Source organism: Dendrobates tinctorius, unplaced genomic scaffold, assembly GCF_039654945.1.
Source record: "Dendrobates tinctorius isolate UK_male_01 unplaced genomic scaffold, ASM3965494v1 ptg000250l, whole genome shotgun sequence".
Classification (NCBI taxonomy): Eukaryota; Metazoa; Chordata; class Amphibia; order Anura; family Dendrobatidae; genus Dendrobates; species Dendrobates tinctorius.
In genome coordinates, this window is record NW_027361917.1 from 39,878,567 (window position 1) to 39,900,040 (window position 21,474).

Below are 21,474 nucleotides of genomic sequence, written 5' to 3' on the forward strand. Positions count from 1 at the left end.
TAGGTAATTTACCTGCAGTTTTAAATCACAAAAGCCGACAGCAAGTACCAAAGTGAAGCAGCCCATCAATAAACAGGTTATTTATTTTAGAAAACCCTTTTGACTTTCCATCCTTTTGTGCTGGAATGCTAATTTGTTGCTTTTTGACCCATATTTGCTCAAGGTATTGTAGGAAAACCATGTTTCGGTAAGCTTCTAAGATCTCTCTCTAGTGACAGGTGAAGGCAGCATGTTATCTCTTAAAGAGAATCTGTGAGCATGATTTCAATCTGCAAACTATTTATATGTGCATGTAGCTCTCTCAAAGACAAGTCCAGCAATACCTGTACATGGCCAGTCATAGTTACAGAGGTTACATAGGTTGAAAAAAGACCTAGGTCTATCAAGTTGAACATTAATCCACCAATTATACATTTTTGTCACTAAATTATCTATAACCCACAATTTTATTTGTACTGCGGAAATCATCCGGCATTTTTTTAAAAGCTGTTATATTGTCTGTTCCTCCATTACTGAGAAATGGAAATGAGATGGTAGATCAGAAGCCTCTGTCACTCCAGCTCTATTCCCCACCCAGCACTGCTGCCACTTGCTTGACCACAGCTCTTTTGCCTAAAATGACACACCATGGAGGCTGTCAGTAAAGGAGGAGGAGGTGGCACCGGGCAGGAATAGAGCTGGATCAACAGAGGCTTAAGATCTACTTATTTCTCAGTAATTGAGAAACGGACTATGTAAAGATATTGCCGGACTTCTCTGTGAATCAGTTTTATGCACATACAAATAGTTTGGGGGTGAAATTCTGCTGATAGATACCCTTTAAAGTGGTATTCTCACTCCATAAGACAGACATGAGACCCCCAGCGGGCCTTGCTCCTTAGAATAGGGCTCTGCAAAGTTCAATCTTGAATGACTCTAGTTCCTGAGAACAGGCCCATGTTGGATGGGTCGGAGGTGCGCATGCTCGACCTCCACTTTACTTAGCTTTCCCTGGCACTCCCACAGATAATGGAAAGCGCAGAGATGAAGAATGCACATTTTCAGTCCATTGAACATGGGGCTCTGTCTGAAATCAGGAGCCAGGGCCCTATTCTCTGGATTTCTGGGCAAGCAACCCCCTAGCAACCAGTAATTTATTCCTATGCTCTGGAGAGAGGATAATTTTCTGTACTGGGAATACATCTTTAAATCTATATCTATGCAGAGGAGTTCTAAATCACCAAAAGGGAGCTTCAAACATTCTTACGGCATATTAAATACTTTAAGGTGTTGTCTACTACTTGGACATCTTGATCTTAAACGCTATATTTCCCTTAGAAAATGGAAATAACCCTAAACCAGATCTCCACCTCTTGTACCGGTGCTGTTCTACCTATGTTAACACTGGGTTGCTGGCGTCCATATGACATTATTATATCATGTGATCACTGCAGCCACTAATGGGCGACAACGCTCATTCTGCCCTCAAACGAAAATCCGGGGAAAGTGTGAGTGCTGCAGTACATTAGCAGCCAGTAATTGACTGCAGTGGTCAAGTGACTTAATATCCCATGAGCACCAGCAGACCTGGCGCAAACATCGCTGGAATGGTGCCAGTAAGAGAAGAGTACGAGGTGGGTTTTTATTTTAAATGAGGAAATCCACATAGTGTACAGCTCCTTTAAGCAGAACAGAATTGTGAACCAATTTCAATTATTCCTAAACAAATACTTAACCCTTTCCCATCGCAGCTTGCATTCATTTTGCTCTTTCTTTTACACAGCCATCCAAGAGCCATAGAGCTTTACATGTTCTGTCAATATAGCTGTAGGACAAGTTGTATTGTGCAACTAAATGCTTCTTCAAGGTTCACGAAAGGGTCTATATTGACTCTTAAGATTGCTGCTTCCAATAGGTGGCAGTAGCATTAAAGTCCTCTTCCAATTGGCATATTTAATTTCCCAGAGGAGCACTGCATAAGCCTCCTTACATGTCACCCTCCACAAGGAGAGACGTTACCCATTAGACTCCAACTAAATGCACCATATAATATATTGTAAAATGAACAAAAATTTTTTAGTGGTGTAATGAAAAATAAACATGAATTCAGCAATTTGTTTGGATTTTGGGGTGTTCGTTTTACAGTATTCACAGCACTGTAAAATATGGCAACATTATTGTACAGGCCAGTATGATTATGGTTATACTAATTTAATATAGCTTTTTTCTGTTTTACTACTCTTGAAATAGAAAAAGAACTTAAGATTTTTCTTTTCTGTTACCGTATTATGAGGTCCAAAACTATTATTTTTTTCTGTTAATGGAGCTGTGTGAGAACTAGTTATTTTTCCATGAACTTTTATTGTTATCAGTTAGTTCTGTTCACATGACATTTTGAAAACTTACATTTTCAACTTTTTGGTGAAGAATTGAGATGAAGAAAACAGCTATTGTGCCATTTCTATTTTATTTGCAGTGTTCACTGTGTGCAATGAATAAGGTGATATTTTATTCGCTCAAATGACTATAGACATTCCGGCTACAATTCTGTCTATTATAGAATCTAATATTGCTTAGATTTTATTTATGTACTGAATTGGAAATAGAAGAGTTTTGAAGTTTAAATGAATGAGGCTTTTTATTTCGACTACTCGGACAACCCCTTCTGAATTCCTATGTTTCCCCCCAGTAAAATAATAACACCTATACTTCCATCCAGTGCTGGTGCCGTTTCAGTGATGTCAGCAGTGGCTCTCCCAGTGATTGCGTGACATTGTTATGTTATGTGATCCCTGCTGCCAATCAGCTCTGGCTTCCTTTTCCCCTCCTTAGGACAAATCAGACATCCAGAGAATTTCAGAGCTGTGGCTACTCTCTCAGTTCCTTTGGATGTCAATTAAATTCATAGAAGAAAAGAGTGAAACTTTTACTGAATGGCTGCAGGGATTGCGTGACAAACCAATAACACGCAATCACCAGGAGAGTCAGTGTCAACATCGCTGGAACAGTACCAGCACCAGAGGTGAGAATAAGTCTTATTATTTTAGGGAAAACATAGGGATTGAGAAGGGGTTGTCCGAGTAGTGGACAAGCCCTTTAAAGACTAGGTAAAGTGCTAGGCTATGACACATATTACAATAGTGCAAAACAAGGGGACAAAAGGTCATATTTATAAACTTCCCAGTGATAAAGTACCTTACATGTACTGTATGTCAGGGAAATCTCATCCAATGTCACCTAGACGATTTACAGGACAGCTTAACAAAAGACACTAGATTGACGGACTACACTTCAATCTCAACTGCTATACTACAGATACAATGAAACCTCTCCAAAGACATCTTCTAAGAGAAATTACTCTATATCTAAAGCAGATTTCCTTTTTGATTGCTTTTGTTCCATCATATTCTATTCATACTGTCCAGAACAGAAAATGACAATTTTTCAATGCAATTTTTGCTGCTCCTCCTAATGAATTTTTGCAGTGTACACAGAGCCAGGATAATGGAATAATTATTTTTATTGTAAGGCAAGGGTATACACCGGTAAAAGTCATTTCCATTCCAGCAGTGTTTTATATTTATGCGTCTTTGGAAAAGATTACAGAAATGAATAGCTCCATTGTAAGGGATATTTCCAGCTCACTAACACTTGGTTTAGACTTGAAATGCTGCTTGAGAAAACGCAATCTTCCTTCCACCATACCTTTCCCATTCACGGTGCAAGTAAATCTGCTATGCATTGCTGTCCATAACCTGCCGGCGCCTAGCCTATTTGTTTTCCTGAGGTTTTACTTATTGAAGCTTATTTATACTACAGTATTGATTATCTGTGAGAGTCATTTCTCTCTGTCTCAAACTACGCATGGAACAATTCACATCCAACAACCTGAGACAGCAGAGAGCCGAGCCTCAAATCTACCAGAAATTGAAGCGGAATAAAATTGTTTTAAACATTTCATAGTGACTGCCTTTACTGAAATCATAGACATAAATGAAAGGTTTATACTAGAATATTACACAACTCAGGCAAGCTTTTCTTCCCCAGCAAGTATCTACTCATAAAAACAAAGAACTAATAAAAAGTTAGGTGAACGAGGGCTTACCTATGGGACAGCAGTCTTCAACTGTCGGACTGTGGTCAGAATCTGGACCATGGACCCCAGCTGTGCAAGGACCCCACAGACCTACCTTCAATCAAAGATGTCTCCTGCAATGCATCTATGATGGCAGATCTTTATGATGCAAGGCTTTCGGCTCCGGTGTTTAATTTATTTATTTGTCATCTTGGCTAAATACTTTTAGGGGTCTGGTGTGGAGTTTAAATTAGGTCTGGTGGTCAATTTGAGAGTCTTCACTAATTTTAGGGTCATTACAGCGAATCTGTTATCATGGTTTTTGATATGGAATTTGAGAATAGGTTGATTTAGGGACAGAGACCCTGATTCCAGTGATGTATCGCTTATTGGGCTGCTTGCTGCAGTTTTGGTAAAATCCCTGTTTTCTCTCCTGCAGCTCTAGAAGGTCTCTGAATGCACGGCTGTGCATAACCACACTCACAATGCTGATTAGTAGCTTCATGTGTACACATTACATCATCAGCAAGCTGCCAATCAGTGGTGGGGGTGGGGTTACACAGATCAGCTGGACTGCCTGACATGCAAATTCTAGTCCTGCAGTGATAATGTTCTGATGATAAAACACTGATTGTATTGAAAACACAACAAGTTGCTGAGCAAGTGACACATCACTGAAATCAGGCTCTTTGCCTCTACAATATACTGCTATCAAATTACATGGCAGAACCTGTTGACAGATTCCCTTTAGAGTGTATGCTGCTGTCAGATTACATAGCGCAACCTGTTGACAAATTCCCTTTTTCCTCTAATAAACAGAGACATACAGTGCCTTGTGAAAGTATTCGGCCCCCTGGAACTTTTCAACCTTTTCCCACATATCATGCTTCAAACATAAAGATACCAAATGTAAATTTTTGGTGAAGAATCAACAACAAGTGGAACACAATTGTGAAGTTGAATGAAATTTATTCGTTATTTAAAATTTTTGTGGAAATTCAAAAACTGAATTTTTTCTTCAAATGTTTCCTTATTGTGCATCTTGAAACAGCCACACCGCTAGCTTTCAGAGAGTCCAGTATTTCAGCTGATGTTATTTGTGGGTTTTTCTTTGCATCCTGAAAAATGTTCCTGGCAGTTATGGACAAAATTTTGTTGGTCTACCTGTCTGTGGTTTTCTGTTTACAGAGCCCCTGATTTTCCATTTGTTAATCACAGTTTGAACACTGCTGACTGGCATTATCAATTCCTTGGATATCTTTTTGTATCCCTTTCTTGTTTTATACCGTTCAGCTACCATTTCCCGTAGATCCGCTGACATTTCTTTTGCTTTCCCCATTACTCACAATCCAGAAACATCAGTGGCTGGATGAAAGATGCAAGAGTCTGTCTGGATCCCAGAAACTCTCTCAGCTTTTATGCACACACACTGATTACAAGTAAACAGGTCACAGGTGAGGATGTTACTTTTAGTAGCCATTCAAACCCATTTGTGTCAACTTCTGAGCATGTTCTCAGGCCAAAATCACCAGGGTATATGAACTTTTGATCAGGTTCATTTGGATGTTTTGGGTTGTCATGATTTAAAAAGAGAAAACACAGTAGTTTGACAATAAATGGCTTCACCCAACCACTAACCATGAGTGGAGAAAAAGCTTTGGTGTTATCATTCATATTCTCTGAAAGAAGGCCAAGAAAGCAAAAATTCAGCCGGGGTATGTACATTTTTTAGCACAACTGTATATATAACTACCGATGTCGCAGGATGTCATCTAGACAATATCTATAATTTTAGGGTTCAGTTTCGGACATTTGCCTGATCCACTGATCCAGGTAAACAGGTCCTTCCTGAATCTATTTGAGTACCTCTAGTTAACGGGCTGTAGAGGTTGTAATCTCATACAGGACCCGATGGCTCCCCACATAGGAAAACACTGGTATTATAAATGTCGTTGGCATACTGTTATGGATTTTGCATTGGGGCTGAAGCATTATGACTTTATGATAGCTGGTGACCCCTACAAATTCCGTGAATGAAGGGGAGGCAGTATTGATTCGGTGATATGGCCCTATGGTTAATGCCTGCACAGCAGTACCGCAGCCACCTTAACTAAATGAGGCTGTCAGCAGTTCCTTGCACAACTGGTTGGTGAGGTGCCCTGCTATGCAGGGAAAAACATTAAAGACCCCTCAATCTCAGTATCAGGTGGGTTCTTAGAGGTCTGACCCCTAGTGGCATATCCTAGCAATATTCCTTCAAGTTACGTGATGAGAATACCGCTTCAAGTAAGCATGTTACCATACTGTTATGGCCAAAAAAAAAGGGATTCTTTCCACTTTTGTGGCTCAGTTTGCAGATCATCTTCCATATAGGAATACATGACGGGAGATGTAATTGTACGATGTAAAAGCCAAGGTACCACCGCTGCACTAATGCAATGAGTAATACTGAATGACATATTGCCAGGAGAATAGTTGAACTAAATAATCCTATTTCCTATTATCAAGACTTACAGACTTGCGAAAAATCACAAGCCTCTCCAATTGCAAATCCTGAAAAGTCACCTTGCATTAGCTTAGCTCCAGCGTCAAACATTGATGGGCTTTAAAGTCTAAATGGAGCCACTACAGGCTGGACATGATGTGATGGCCAATGTCAAGCAACCGTTCTCAGAATAGCAATACCAGCTCAGAGACTCGGATACAGAGGTCACGATGGCCGACCTCTATATCTGGCACTGATAGCGCCTTGTTTAGAGGCTGTTTTCATGTAAGGCTATAGATAAAGCTGTAGTATACTGTATCAGCAAGTGCATGGCGTGCCCTGTATAGATCTACACACATACAATGCAAGATTTCCCCAGTGCTTTATACCCAATGAAGCAGAAATCAAGGAATGAAAAAAATGTCTCCTTCTCCTTGAGCTAAAAATAAATGATTCCCAGCAAACACACAAACCACCGGGGTATTAGAGAAAAATGTTAAAAGAATTGCCATTTTCAGAAAATTACTTTTTTCCTCCTCCGACAATACCTTGGCCCATCGGCCGGGTCAGGAGCTAATAGGGATTTTTTTTTTACCTTTACAAAGCTATGCACCTGCATACTGTTGCTGTATATATCAAATGTATGTATTGTATTAGGATAATTGCAAAAAAGTAATAGAAAAATACAAAGCATCAAAGAGGCCGTCCATGAAAGCTACAAAGCGTGTGTATCCAGGATCTAACATGCTATGTTATGATATGATATATGATATGTATGATTTTGGCAACAGACCCGTATAATCTGAGCCTCAGATTTCGGATTGGGCGAACCCCAACAGCTGAAGAAAAAGAGAACAGAAAAATGGTTTGATAGAAAAATGGCCATAACCACCGGACAGCAGTCACACGTCAGCTTTTATATGCTAACTCTGGAAAATTGATATGTAGAAGATACGTCGTTGCTACAGTCAACAGAAACAGGTTTTTCTTGTAGACAATTTTGATATATGATGTTAATAGTGTTATCCTGATAGATCAAAACTTATGCAGCCAAATAGTTAGGAAATGCGAGCGATGCTGCCTGGATCATTATGTCCCCAGAAGTGACTGCGATTGCTCAGAAAAGAACATTTCCGCTGCTCTGAGACTTCAATCATTTTTACACTTCTATGCGCACTGATGAAACATATGGAATAAATAGAAAACATCAGGTAAATCCTATTGCAGTTTTTTTTTTTCTACAAATTCAAAGCTGCTTTTTACAGAACCATCAAAAGCGATGAGATGTCAGAAATCTTTTGCACACGCTTGTTTTTTCCTGGTTGAATTTGAGAACTACAGAGTTTAAATCTGAAGCAACTTTTTCAGCATTTTTGCAGCGTTTTTTAGTGAATAAAACTGTAACTTTATTAAATATCAACTGTATACAAAGAACACATGCAATCCGTACCCCAAAAAATGAAGCAACAAAACACGCCAAAACATTTGTGAAAGAGTGATTTGCATTTTTACTGCCAAGAGAGCAGGTCTTGGCTGCAGAGAAAAATGCAGCAAAAACACTGCATGTCAACGCAGCTTAAGGCTATGCTCACCTCACTTGCATTTTTGCTGCTTTTTTACGCAAATTAAAGCAGCATTTCACAGTACCAGCAAAAGCTGTGAAATGCCAGAAATTTTCGTTTTTCTTGCCCTGAGGTAGCATTTTGCCTTTCTCCCTGTTAAATACCACTCTATTAGTCCTTGCCCAGTGTACAAGCTTATCTAGATTCTTCTCTGTCTTCTCTAGGGTTAGCTATCTCTCCTAGCTTTTGCATCATCTGCACATTTGATGTGATGTGCTCTGCTATATGATGGCTGAGCTAATCTCATATAGGCCTTCACATGAGCAAATTTACGAAAATTTCGACAGGAATACAAGTCTAATTGAATCATATCTCTTATCTATACTATACCCTTTACTCCATAGAGTCCACAGCTTTGTTACCTTAAGAGCCACGTTTAGATCTGATAGATGGTTGTGAGCCACATTTAGCGGGAACTTTCCCTTTTACATCCTAGTGACACCAAGAGCCCCTCAGTCCTGATTTAAGGAGTACCGTGATATAGTTTGTATATACTCATCGACATGCCCCTGTAATTTGCCTGCAAAGGCATAAACTGCATAATGCCATTTATCCTGAAATAATGCCCACCCAACTCCGCTGTCTGCCCTGCCTAATGAACATTCATACTCTGTGAGTGCACCGGTACAATGCCATGTGAGGATAGTCCTATGGATGTATGAGCTCCTCCTCCCCGCTGTGTCTACCCGCACATGCTCAGGATTTCGAGTAGGCGGGCTGTATTTGCACACCGTAGACTAGGTGGCACATGCAGAACACTGAGCGGACTACATAGCATTCTATCCTTTAAGAGAACTGGAACGGGTTAGACGCAAGTATAAAGATAAAAAGAACAAATTCTGCTTAGTGTTTGGTGTAGATTACCCAAGAAAAAGTAGCTGACAGGATTGTACAGTAAAGCTATAAACTTACACCATCAAAAAGACAGTAATAGATATTAATCTTGTAAAGCGTGAAAATCCCACCGCACAGAAATGAGTAAGCATTATACCCAAGGATGACAAGCAATGGATGTCAATGACATTTAACCACTTTAATTTCTAATAGATCACTTTAGATAATGAGTCTTCAAAATGCAGAGGTGAAAAGATAATGTAAGAAAATGTGCAATAAATCATGGATTTGTCTATGAAGTTACAGGAAGGAGCCGTCATAAAAGTAACTGTCAGCCTAATAGTTTCATTCAGTCAACAGTACAGTACAAGTTTTTGGTTTTGTGACATCATCTAAAGGTCACTTCTGTGTGATTATCATTCTATTCTTCTGCCCTCACTGAGATCAGGTGCAGAGAGACCTGGGCAGAATGACAGACAGCACCGTTCACATAACAAAAAAGACCCAAAGTGTCTAGTGCACAGCTAATCTACAGCTAATAGGAGTGGTACAAGAGATTTTTAAGGTTGATTGTATGACCTCCGCCTCCCTGGGCCCCATGTCAGATCGAAGGATAGAAGGGAACTACAGTGAACTAGTAGTCACTAAATATAAAATTACATTAGAACATGATTCAGGCCTCAGTTTTTCCATTGTCATTTGGGTCACATTAAAACCATCACTAAGATGATGTTGACATGTCTGTCACTCAATATCTTAAATGTATATTCTGAAGTTTGAAAGTTATTCTCTATTCATAAGATAAGGGACAACTTTCTGATTGATGGGAGTCCGACTGTTGGGACCTCTACTGATCCAGAGAACGGAGTATGTGAATGGAGCAGTGGCTGATCATGTGCACTACCACTACATTCATTTCTATGGGAGTGCCGAATTGTTGTTAAAAAGGTGACATCTAAAATGTCATTTATAATGAATTATTTTTCCATCTAAAAGAGAATATGTGAGCAGGTTTTGCTATGTAATCTGAAAGCAGCATAATGTAGGGACATAGACCCTGATTCCAAGGATGTGTCACTTATGAGAATATGTGCTGTAATTTCAATACAATCATTGTCTTATCAGCAGAGTATCACTTGAGGACAAGGTTTCATGGGCAGGCCAGTCAGGCTAATATGGTTAAGCCCCGCCCCACCACTGATAGGCAGCTTGCTTTGATGACAATGTACAGTATACACAGGAAGCTGCTAATCAGGAGATTGGGCGGATTTATACAAAACTAAACAGTTTGACCACTGCTACAGCTACAACAACATGGAGTTCTAACAAAACTGAACCAAGCAGTCCAGTAATTGACATTGTTGGGATCAGGTTCTCTGCCTCTACATCATGCATCTCTCAGATTACACAGTGAAAACCTGCAGACAATGTTATAATTTGCTTTATTATAAATTACTTTTCACTTCTCTCTATGCAGTTAATCTGTAATTGTGTTTTTTTTACTTCACTTCCTGTGATGTTTCGTTTGAGAGGATTCAGTAGGCTGGGGCTGCACACACTCATTGCAATGTCTATCACCCTGCCTAGAACAGGACATCATCAGGAGCACGCTGCTGTCACTTACCATCAGTTGCTTTCATCGCCACCCTCTTAAGATATAATGAATCCATGGCGCTGATAGAAGCTGTGGGAGAAGTGACTGAGGTGCTGGTACTCTGTTTCTGTTCCCTCCGGCTTCAACTTTTTAGTGCAAAAGGAGATGTCATCAAGGGGTGGTGATAGAAGCATGGTGGGTAACACCAGTGCCACCCCCTGATTATGATTTGTTTGATAGCGGTGACAGAAGTTGTGGAGTGGCGCTGGTATCACTTACCCTTCTTCTATCACCGCCCCTTGTTGACATTTCTTCTCAAGATAAGAAGCTGGGGTGGCAACAAAAGCATAGTGCCAGTGCCTCAGTCACTTCTCCCACAGTTTCCATTAGATTCAGAACATCTTCAGAGGGCAGCAATAGAAGTAACAGTGGTAAAGGCCCCGTTACACATAATGATGCCCCAGCGATCCCACCAACGATCCGACATGATGGGATCGCTGGGACATCGTTAGGCTGATTGCTGGTGAGCTGCCATATAGACAGCCCCTCCAGCGATCAGGACCAGCGACGCTGGTTTCTAATGTAAACATCGGGTATCCAGGAGCCGGTTTCCAAGGTAAACAGCGGGTAACTAAGAGCCGCGGCTCCTGGATACCTGATGTTTACATTAGAAACCAGCGTCGCTGATCGCTGGTCTCTTGTTCCACACGCAGCGATGCTTGCTGGCCAGCGGGAGAGCAGCGATCGAAAAACGTCCCAGGCCGATCGAGCACGATCAGCGATAACCGGCGGGGGGGGGCCGGTCGCTGATCCCCGTCACACACAGCGATCTCGCTGGTGCTGGCGAGATCACTGTGTGTGTGACGGGGCCTTAAGTGATTGCATCGCCACATCCTGAAGATGTCCTGTTGTAGGGTGGGGGTGATAGATGATACGGGGAGTGAGAGCCCCAGCTCCTGATGACACTTTGTTTGAAAATCTTCTCAAACCAAAAGTCACAGGAATGAATAAAAAAGCAGAATGGGAAGAAGTGCAGTGTATTTTAAAATAAATGAAAATGCAAATGTGCTTAGGGTGTAGAAATAGATATTGATAAAAGATTGTAGGTATCAGACCACCCCTTTTAAATTATTTAGGTTTCTGGAAAATTAAACATCAACAAAGATTATAAATCATGTTTTTATATTATTTGACAGCTATTTTTGATATTTTGATACTTTTTATTTATTTATTTTATTTTTTATAGTTTCGGCTTTCACACAAGCCAAAATTAAAATCATAAAGCTACATACAGCAAGATCTCCCAACATCATAATATTTCGTCTGGATAGGAATAAGGAAAAAAAAGAGACTCACCGGTTTTAGGAAGTAAGTTCCTTCTAGGTTCTTCAGGGCCTTCAATAGGTTGCTCAGAAATGAAAACTCGTGCTTGCTCTACGGTATTCAATACAGTCAGTTCTTTATCCATCAATTCACGTTTCAAAACCTAGAATGGAAAGCAATCATGATCAACCAAAAGAGTCAATGAGTTTCAAGAAAACACTTCTAAGGAAATGCAAGTACATTCCTTTTCAAGATGAAATAACACAATCTGAAAACTAATATCTGCAGGACATCAGATATCCAGGGACTAAGGGTCCCGTTACACATAGCGACGCACCAGCGATCCCGACAACGATATGACCTTGTCAGGATTGCTGGTGTGTCGCTACATGATCGATGGTGAGCTGTCAAACAGGCAGATTTCACCAGCGATCAGGACCAGCGACGACACGGGTAACAAGCGCATGCGTCGCTTAGTTACCCGCTGTTTACCTTGGATACCAGCGTGCTCACACTGGGAGCTGGTATCCAAGTAAACAGCGGGTAACTACGCGACGTGCGCGCTTAGTTACCTGCTGTTTACCTTGGATACCAGCTCCCAGTGTCTGCTTACAGCGCTGGGAGCTCGCTGATCGATGGTCTCCCGCTGCCACACGGGACCAATTTGTTTTCATTTGTGCTTAATTTTTGTCAAGTTGTTTGTATTTTGCTCCTTTTTCTTTGCATGCACCATATTTATCTTTCCATTTGTGACTTATTTAAAGTCACTTCTTTACGTGCTTGTTAGAGGGTTTTTTTAGTTTGCCATTGAGGGTGGCGTTTCAGATTTGCAAATATTTTTCCTTGATTTATCACTCGTGACTTTTTGGAAAGTTGCAAAATTTAACACAAATGTACTCCTGGTACCTACAAAATAATTATATGTACGCCTGAAACTTTGGTGCACATTTTGCAACATTTTAGCGGAACATGTAATTTTTTGCTTTACAAAGTTGTAAAATAAGTTAAAGACTGAAATGAAGAGCTTTTTTGATTTTGCACAAAATTCAGGAAACACAAGACCCATTTTGATGACTCTGGGGCAAAACTCAACGAATACCACAAAACAAAAAAAAGAAAAGTTAATTGAAAAAAAAATTGCAAATTATGAATCAGGTGTCAAATTTTCTTTCATTTTTAGGTGTTTTAGAAAAATAAAATTTAAATTATACTTCTTGAAAACATGGGAAATTCAGGTTTCATCAGAATGAAACAGATAATCATGCTAGGGAGATAGAGATGTTTGCTGCTCCGCCCCTGGATATTCAGTTTTTTTATTTCTACATTTTTTTAACTTGTCAAATGGTTACAGAGATATGGGCCTTTTGTTTTAGTTGTAAATTTTATGGTATGTACCAATTGGGTGTTGCTCTCAGAATGCCCCGAGAATGTGTCTTTAGGCTGCTCTGCATTATTACACTATGAGTAATGCCCCCTTGTAATGATCATAAAATTTACATTAAATAAGCAGGCCCATATATCTGGAACCATATGACAGATTACAAAAATAAACCAGAATACAGAGAGGAGAAACGTGAATAAACTGAAAGCAAAAACTGACCACAGATCTACAGGTCCTCATAAACTATGGACCTACATTAAGGTTCTAGCGTCTTTAGATCTAACCTTTGTTTAGGTATTGAACAAAAAAGGAGGTCATAAAAATGTTTTAGTTTTCATTACTTAGAACTATAAGAACTACATAAAATAACCAAAAATCAAATGATATTGCCAGAAGCCACTATCACGTACATATTTCTTGAAGGACTAAATGTATTGTTGAATAAATAAGCAACCATATAATAAATACATCAAGGTGCCAAGTCCATCTAAGCAGGAACTGCTCTGTTCTGTATCTTTTAGCTCTGCCTAAAGACCCTCATACACTAAACTAATATTGGCCAAACCCAATGATATCAACAGGTTTGGCAGATAGACTAAATCCACAGGTCTATGAAAAAATAATTTTTTTCAGATACCAAGGTTTTTTGAATGGATTTAGGGTATTTTGAGGGTGCCGAATTAAAAAACTCTCATTGCTTTTGAAGAATTGCTTCTAGCTTTTTAGATAATTCATCCATGAAAATAATGTGTTCTCCCAATGGATTTTGTGTGTAATTTGGTCTGTCTTTTGACTCTTTAGGTACTGTCACACTTAGCGATGTACCAGCGATCCCGACCAGCGATATGACGCGGTCAGGATCGCAGGTACATCGCTAAGTGGTCGCTAGTGAGCTGCCACACAGCTTACGTGTCAGACGAGGTGATGAAGACGTCCTCCTGCCCGCGTCCATGCGACACTCGTCTCCACAGCAGGAAGTCCAGCAGGAAGCCTACGACGAGAAACAGTCCAGGACGTTCTCACGCGATCAGCGATAACCAGCAGGGGAGCGGTCGGAGGTAAGTATCACACATAGCGATATCGCTAGAAATATCGCTACAACGTCACAAAAACCAGTGACGTTATAGTGATATTGCTAGCGATATCGCTTAGTGTGGCAGGCCCTTTTAACAGTGTCTTAGGTAATGAAATAACCCATAATTATTTTGTATTTAAATTTGTAGGCTTACAATGTTATAAAATTGACTTTTTGAAGCCAAAATTCTACATTACGGTAATAATTTATGTATGAAATATTTCAGAAACCAGAGCCAATCTGGCAAAACCGAAGTCATATTCTTAATCAGCACCATAAACTTAATATAAAACCGTCCAGACATCCTTGGCTACAAAATCACTGTACACCGGTGAAGATATTGATTGGCCATTTCTGATTCGGGACTGCTGATCTTATTGTTCTCCTGGAGATAAGGAGTCACGACATGTCAGCTGGCAGCTTTCTCAAACATGCACACAGGAATGCTCGCTCTGCTGAACTCTCCGGTGAAGAGTGTCAGCCAAATGTCCGTCCGAAGCACCTAATGTGTATGGGGGACTTCACACAAGGGGGTTGCAAAGGTTTCCAGCTTCACACAGATAATGGTTCTTTTGGGGCCTAACTGTTACCTGGAAGATGATACTGATATTGTCACGATTCTGTTGTCGGATGTCTCAAGACCAGGGGCACCTTCCCTGTCCCTAGCGCTAGGGTAGCCCTAGCTCACCCTGTTCCCCAGATTACTTCTGATGGCGAAGACGCAGAAGCCAAGTACCTTGCCTTAGCTCGTGCATCTGCCCTCCAGAGGGTAATAGTAGTGTACCGTTATTGCTAGCGATATCGCAGTGTGTAACGGGGGCTTAATACACCAACCACACTAACAAGATAATACAAACAGGGATAAAATACCAATCATACAAATATATTCACACAAACAACAGAGGTAAACACTGGGGAGTGGAGGATGGGCTAAAACCAAAGTAGGAGAAGGAAGGGAATAAGCACACAACCAAAACCACGGAACAGTCTCACAAAAGTCCACCAAACGACTTGTCAAACAACAACAAACCACCATCTCCTAACCATGCAGCATGAAGCCAGGGCCCAGAATATATAGGGGAGTCACCAACAGTGAACAGCTGAGCCGATTAACCCATGCCCTGCACTGCAAAAAGAACTCTGCACCGTTTAATATGAATGTGAAGTGCTTCTAAACAGTGCAGGAGTAGGAGAAATCAGATGCTGCTGTCTTCTGGCTCCTCTCTGTTGTGGTAAACCCATGACAGATATACGGCAATCCGGTATGAACTAATTGGTGCTCAATTAAGGTTACAATCTTTAATAATAGTTAGATGAAGACTAGGCACTCTAAAGGATGAAGTGAAAGGAAAAAAATGATTTATTCATTCAGTCCAATAAATCCAAAATGAGATTCCATAAATTTGTAACACTTCGATCCAGTATCATGACCTTCATCAGAAAGATGTGGATTGCTGAGAGTGCACTGTGTGAGCTATGTGAAAATGCTGTAGGGATTGAGACCTTCAACACAGGCTGTGTGGTGCTCATACACCGCCACATAGCCTGCAACGACAGACCAATTACAGATCTGCATTGGGACCCAAAATCAAATTGAGTATTTGGACACGATTGATGATTAAAATAGCCAAGAGAAAGATAAATATTTAACAGGCATTCATACTGATATCGTTTTACATTTCATTTCCTTATGGAACGATATTAACCAGAACAATAATGAAATGGTATTTTACCATTAGAAATGCACAGAGCACAATAAAAACGCTAATTTGGTTGCACACAGATTTTCCTAGCAGTTACTTAACATTTTACAACACCTACCCAAATATAACTGATTTGTGGGATTTCTAGTCACTAGTTATTCCTAAAGTGTAAAACACTTTCATTCAAGATAAGTCTAGGAAATACAATGAACAAGTCGCTAGCAAATTCAATTTAAAGGTAGCATGCAGCAGAGATGGATGTACGTGAATACACCGACTGAGTTGTTTAATGGTTCATAATATCAGCTCAGCTAATACGGAACACAGAGCACAGCATGGTTAATAACGCAATATTAGTCTATCGTTCCTTAAAAGCCAGAATTACAGAGCAGGACGAAATTAACCTGTCAATCATCAATCCGTGCATGTCATAGACAGCTAATGTACCAATTTCATCCAATGAGAAATCTAACAATTACTTTATGCAGAGAATGTGCACGTCTGAATTTAAAGAGAAACCTACAAAATTACCGTATATACCCGTGTTTAAGCCGACCCGAGTATTAGCCAAGGCACCTAACTTTGCCATGAAAAACTGGGAAAACTTATTGACTCGAGTATAAGCCTGGGCATGCATTATTCCCTCATCCCTATCTTAGTATGCATGGTTCATCATCCCCATCCTTGTCTGCATGGCTCCTTATTCCCATTCGTCTCTGCATGGCTCCTTATTCAAATCCTTGTCTGCATGGCGCCTTATTCAAATCCTTCTCTGCATGGCTCCTTATTCCCATCCGTGTCTGCATGGCTACTTATTCACATCCTTGTCTGCATGGCTCCTTATTCCCATCCTTGTCTGCATGGCTCCTTATTCCCATCCTTGTCTGCATGGCTCCTTATTCCCATCCTTGTCTGCATGGCTCCTTATTCCCTTCCTTGCATGCCTGGCTCCTTATTCCCATCCTTGTATGCCTGGCTCCTTATTCCCATCCTTGTCTGCATGGCTCCTTATTCCCATCCTTGTCTGTATGGCTCCTTATCCCCATCCTTGTCTGCATGGCTCCTTATTCCAATCCTTGTCTGCATGGCTCCTTATTCCCATCCTTGTCTGCATGGCTCCTTATTCCCATCCTTCTCTGCATGGCTCCTTATTCAAATCCTTGTCTGCATGGCTCCTTATCCCTAACCTTGCATGCATGGCTCCTTATCCCTATCCTTGCATGCATGGTTCCTCTTCCCTATTCTTGTGAGCATGGCCCTCATGAGAATAGCAAAAAAAAATCCTACTTACCTTCCTTGCGCTCCCTCGCAGCATTTTGTTCCGGTGCCAGCAGCTCCTGTGGCCGGCCGATCACATGTTCCCAACTACTTAGGGGAATGAGAGGAATATTCATTACCTTAATCTGCGGGGACACGTGATCTGCTGGCCACAGGAGCTCCAGGAAGCCGGCGGCTGCAGCTGTAACTGTGCGCGCTATAAGAGAAATTAATATTTGATCCCTGAGGAAGAAGACAGTTAGTCTTTGAAACATGTTGGAAAGTCCATCGGTCCCCGTCGCAACCACCAGCAAGTGAAACTGACGTGGTCATGTGCTGACTCACATCACGAAGGTCCTGTATACCTGGAGCAGCTCACAGACGCCGGGAGCACGAGAGGCCACTCACGTCTGCTCCACAGCTGGAGGTACACTGACAGGAGGCTGCCACCGGCCGGGGCAGCCCCTGTAACTCGTCTATACCCCAGTGTACAAACCCCCCCCTCCTTTTCCAAGCGCTGGAGCAAAAAGCGCTATTTTAACTTCCACCGCTTACTGGAGTGAGCACTTCGCATCGCATTATCTTTACAGGTACCGCTCTCTGACTTATGCATTTACTATTGCGGCTACTCTGCACAGCCGTTCACAGGCTGCAATTTGACTTTGACCTTTTTTTTTTTTAAGCTACTATCAGGGAGAATTACCCTGCAGTATATAACCTGTTCAGTGATTTCAGGTTTTTACCTTCACTCATGCCTTTTCAGTTTGTGATTGTTCAGGTTGGAACTAAGATTGCCACCAGCATCTATATATATTCTTTTTCCCTTAAGCACTTCTTCTGAGGTCTTACAATTGACTATTACTAATTGCTATTTTCTCGCTATTATCCAGCTACATAAAGAGCACTTATAAGAGGTTTTTTTTTTTTCTATAACCACCCAATTTAGATTTCCCTCTTCTTTGAGTGTTCCAAGCGCACACTAATATTATTAGAAATTAATATTTATTGACAGTGCTCCTGTCTCTGTGACCCGCTGCTCTGCCGCTCCCCCTCCCCCACTGTCTTCTGTCACATTGACTCATGTATAAGCCAAGGGAGACGTTTTCAGCACAAAAAAAATGTGCTGGAAAACTTGGCTTATATACGAGTATATATGGTACATATAAAAAAATCCAGTGATTTGTAAAGCATATCAGGGAATGAGCCTAAGGCAATGTTCACACGTTCAAGTATTTGGTCAGTATTTTACATCAATATTCGTAAGCCAAAACCAGGAGTGGGAGAAAAATGCATAAGTGGTGATGTATTTCTATTATACTTTTCCTCTGATTTTGGCTTAGAAATACTGATGTAAAATACTGATCAAATACTGAACGTGTGAACATGGCCTAATAGTGCAGATAGCACTTTTTCCTTCTACATTCAATGCCATATGTCATTGAATAAGAATTTTCTTTTAAATCCCGAGACAAAAAATAAATTCACAGTGGTACTTGAAAGTTTGTGAACCCTTCAGAATTTTTCGGATTTCTGCATAAATTTAAACTAAAACTACATTAAATTTTTGCACAAGTCTTGAAAGTAGATAAAGAGAACCAAACCAAGCACAGAGACAAAAATATTAGCCTTTGCTATCTTTTCATTGAGGAAAATCATCTGTTATCAGATGTCTGTAAGTAGAAAAAATTATGAACCTTTGCTTTCAGTGTCTGGTTTGAACTCCGTGTGCAGCAATATCTGAATCTAAATGTTTTCAGTAATGGTCAATTAGTCCTGCAAATCGACTTGGTGGAATTTTAGCCTATTCAACCCTACAAAACAGCTTCAACTCTATTATGTTGGTGAGTTTTATTCCATGAACTGCTGGTTTCAGGTCCTTCCACAACATTTCTATAGTATTAAAAGGAATCTGTCAACAGGTCTATTATATAATCTGAGAGCATGATGATTTAGGGTAAGAAATCCCGATTCCAGGGATGTGTTACTTTCTGGGCTGCTTGGTGCATTTTTAATAGAATCCTTGATTTATCTATTGTAGATGTAGCAGTGGTTAGAATGCTGAGTTGTGTATAACCCCACACACACCAGTGATTAGCAGCTTCCTGTATACACTGTGAATTGTCACAAAGATGCTACTTGGTGGTGGGGGAGAGGTTACACAGATTAGCCTGACTGCCTGGCACCTGAGATGTAGTCCTGTACTGTTAATTTCCTTCTGATAAAATAAATTGTATTGGATCTATGACACACAGCCTAGTAAGTGACACATCCCTGTAATAAGGCTCTTATGCCTTACATTATGCTGCTCTCAGAATTCATATAAAAAAAACTGCTGACATATTCCCTTTAGGATCAGGACTTTCTAAAACTTCATTCTCTTTTAACCATTCTTTTGTAGAGCAACTTGTGTGCTTTGGTCTTGCTACATGACAAACGCTCTTTTGATATTCAGCTCATGGATCGATGTCCTGACATCTCCCTTTAGAATTTGTTGGTCAAATTCTGAATTTATTGTTTCATCAATAATGGCAAGCTGTCTCGGCCAAGATGCAGCAAAACCGGCTCACACCATGATGCTACCACCAACATGTTTCACAGATGTCATGTTTTTTATGCTGTAATAAAGTGTTTTTCTTTAACCAAACATAACGATTTTCAATGAAACTAAAGAGGTTTCTTTTGCTCTCATTCATCTACAGAACATTGTTCCAATAGCCTTCTGGCTTATTCAGGGGATCTTCAGCAAAGTAAAAATGGGCAGCAATCTTTCTTTTTGGAGAGCAATGGCTTTCTCCTTGCAATCCTGCTATGTACACCATGTGTTTATTGTGCTTCTCATGAATATTAAAATTAGTTAATGTGAAAGTGGCCTTTAGTTGCTTATAGGTTATCTTGGGTTCCTGCTTTCGTTGCTCTTGGAGTGATCTTTTTTGATTGACCATTCCTGTAGAGGATAATAATGCTTTTAAAATTCCTCCATTTGTACATAATCTGTCTAACAGTGGATTGGAATCTAGCCTATCACCTCACTTATGTAACTATTTGCCCTTCCAAAACTTTCTTCCAAATCAGGGCCCCCATAGCACTAGTTCCCACACCCTACATGCACATAATAGCACACTGTATCTGTACTTATACAGATACTGGCTAATGCCTGACTCAGGCAGCATTATGTGTACATCCTATTTATTATATTGATGGCTGGAAAGTACAATACAAGCACTTTTAACCATTTACCTTTCTTGTCTCCCCTATTTTCTCATAGATTATAAGATTGAGAGCAGGGCCCTCACTCCTCTAGGTACATGTTGAATTATGTGTAATGTCTTGGTTGCTTTACAAGTCCACTCTCTAATGTAAAGTGCTGTGGAATATTTTGGTGCTACAGAAATAAAAATTATTATTATGAGGCAAAATTGTGAGTAAGCCCCCTACCTTGGATGGAAATCAACCCCACAGATGAATTGTCTCAGGAGGCTTTATTGTTGGCATGAACAGAATTCATGAAAGTGCTCAATTTTTGTTCTCTGGACAATCATTCTTCCAGATATCTCAAACAATTGGAATGGGGCATCAGACAAAATAACTTTACCACAGTCCTCTCCAGTAAAATCTCTACTTCCTGGAAAGTCATTTTCTGTGAAGAAGCCCCCTTCCGACTGTTTGGAACAGCTGGAAGAATTATTGTCCATAGAGGAGAAGATGTCAAAACTACCATGAGTCCTGTGTGAAGCCAACAGTAACAATTTATTTTGGTCTCATCCATCTACAGAGCTTTGTTCCAATTGGCCTTCTGACTTATTCATGGCTCTTTAGCAAACTACAGATGGGCAGCAATCTTATTTTTGAAGAGAAGTGGCTTTCTCCTTGCAATCCTACCACGCACACTATTGGTGTTTAGTCTTCTCATGAATATTGAAATGGGTTAATGTGAGAGTGGCCTTTAGCAGTTGCTTAGCAGTTACTTTTCTCTCCTTTTTGTGACATTGTGGTCATGGACTATTATATCGTTGCTCTTAGAATGATCTTTGTTAGTTAACCATCCTTGTTGAGGATAATAATGCTTTTGAAATTCCTTCATTTGTACATAACTTGTCTAACTGTGGATTGGTGGACTCCAAAGGAGTGAGCATATTTATTATGTTG

The 21,474-nt window shown here is 40.4% G+C and overlaps 1 protein-coding gene across 7 annotated transcripts in view; it reads right to left on the bottom strand.

Annotated features, from left to right (window-relative positions):
- The window catches only part of UTRN (utrophin), an 897,027-nt gene that overhangs the window by 277,447 nt on the left and 598,106 nt on the right, over window positions 1-21,474 (bottom strand). For all 7 annotated transcript variants that reach the window (XM_073557627.1, XM_073557629.1, XM_073557628.1 and 4 more), the window contains one exon: window positions 11,946-12,075. In XM_073557627.1, coding sequence (XP_073413728.1) covers window positions 11,946-12,075 — 130 coding nt within the window. The remainder of the gene's footprint in view (window positions 1-11,945; window positions 12,076-21,474) is intronic.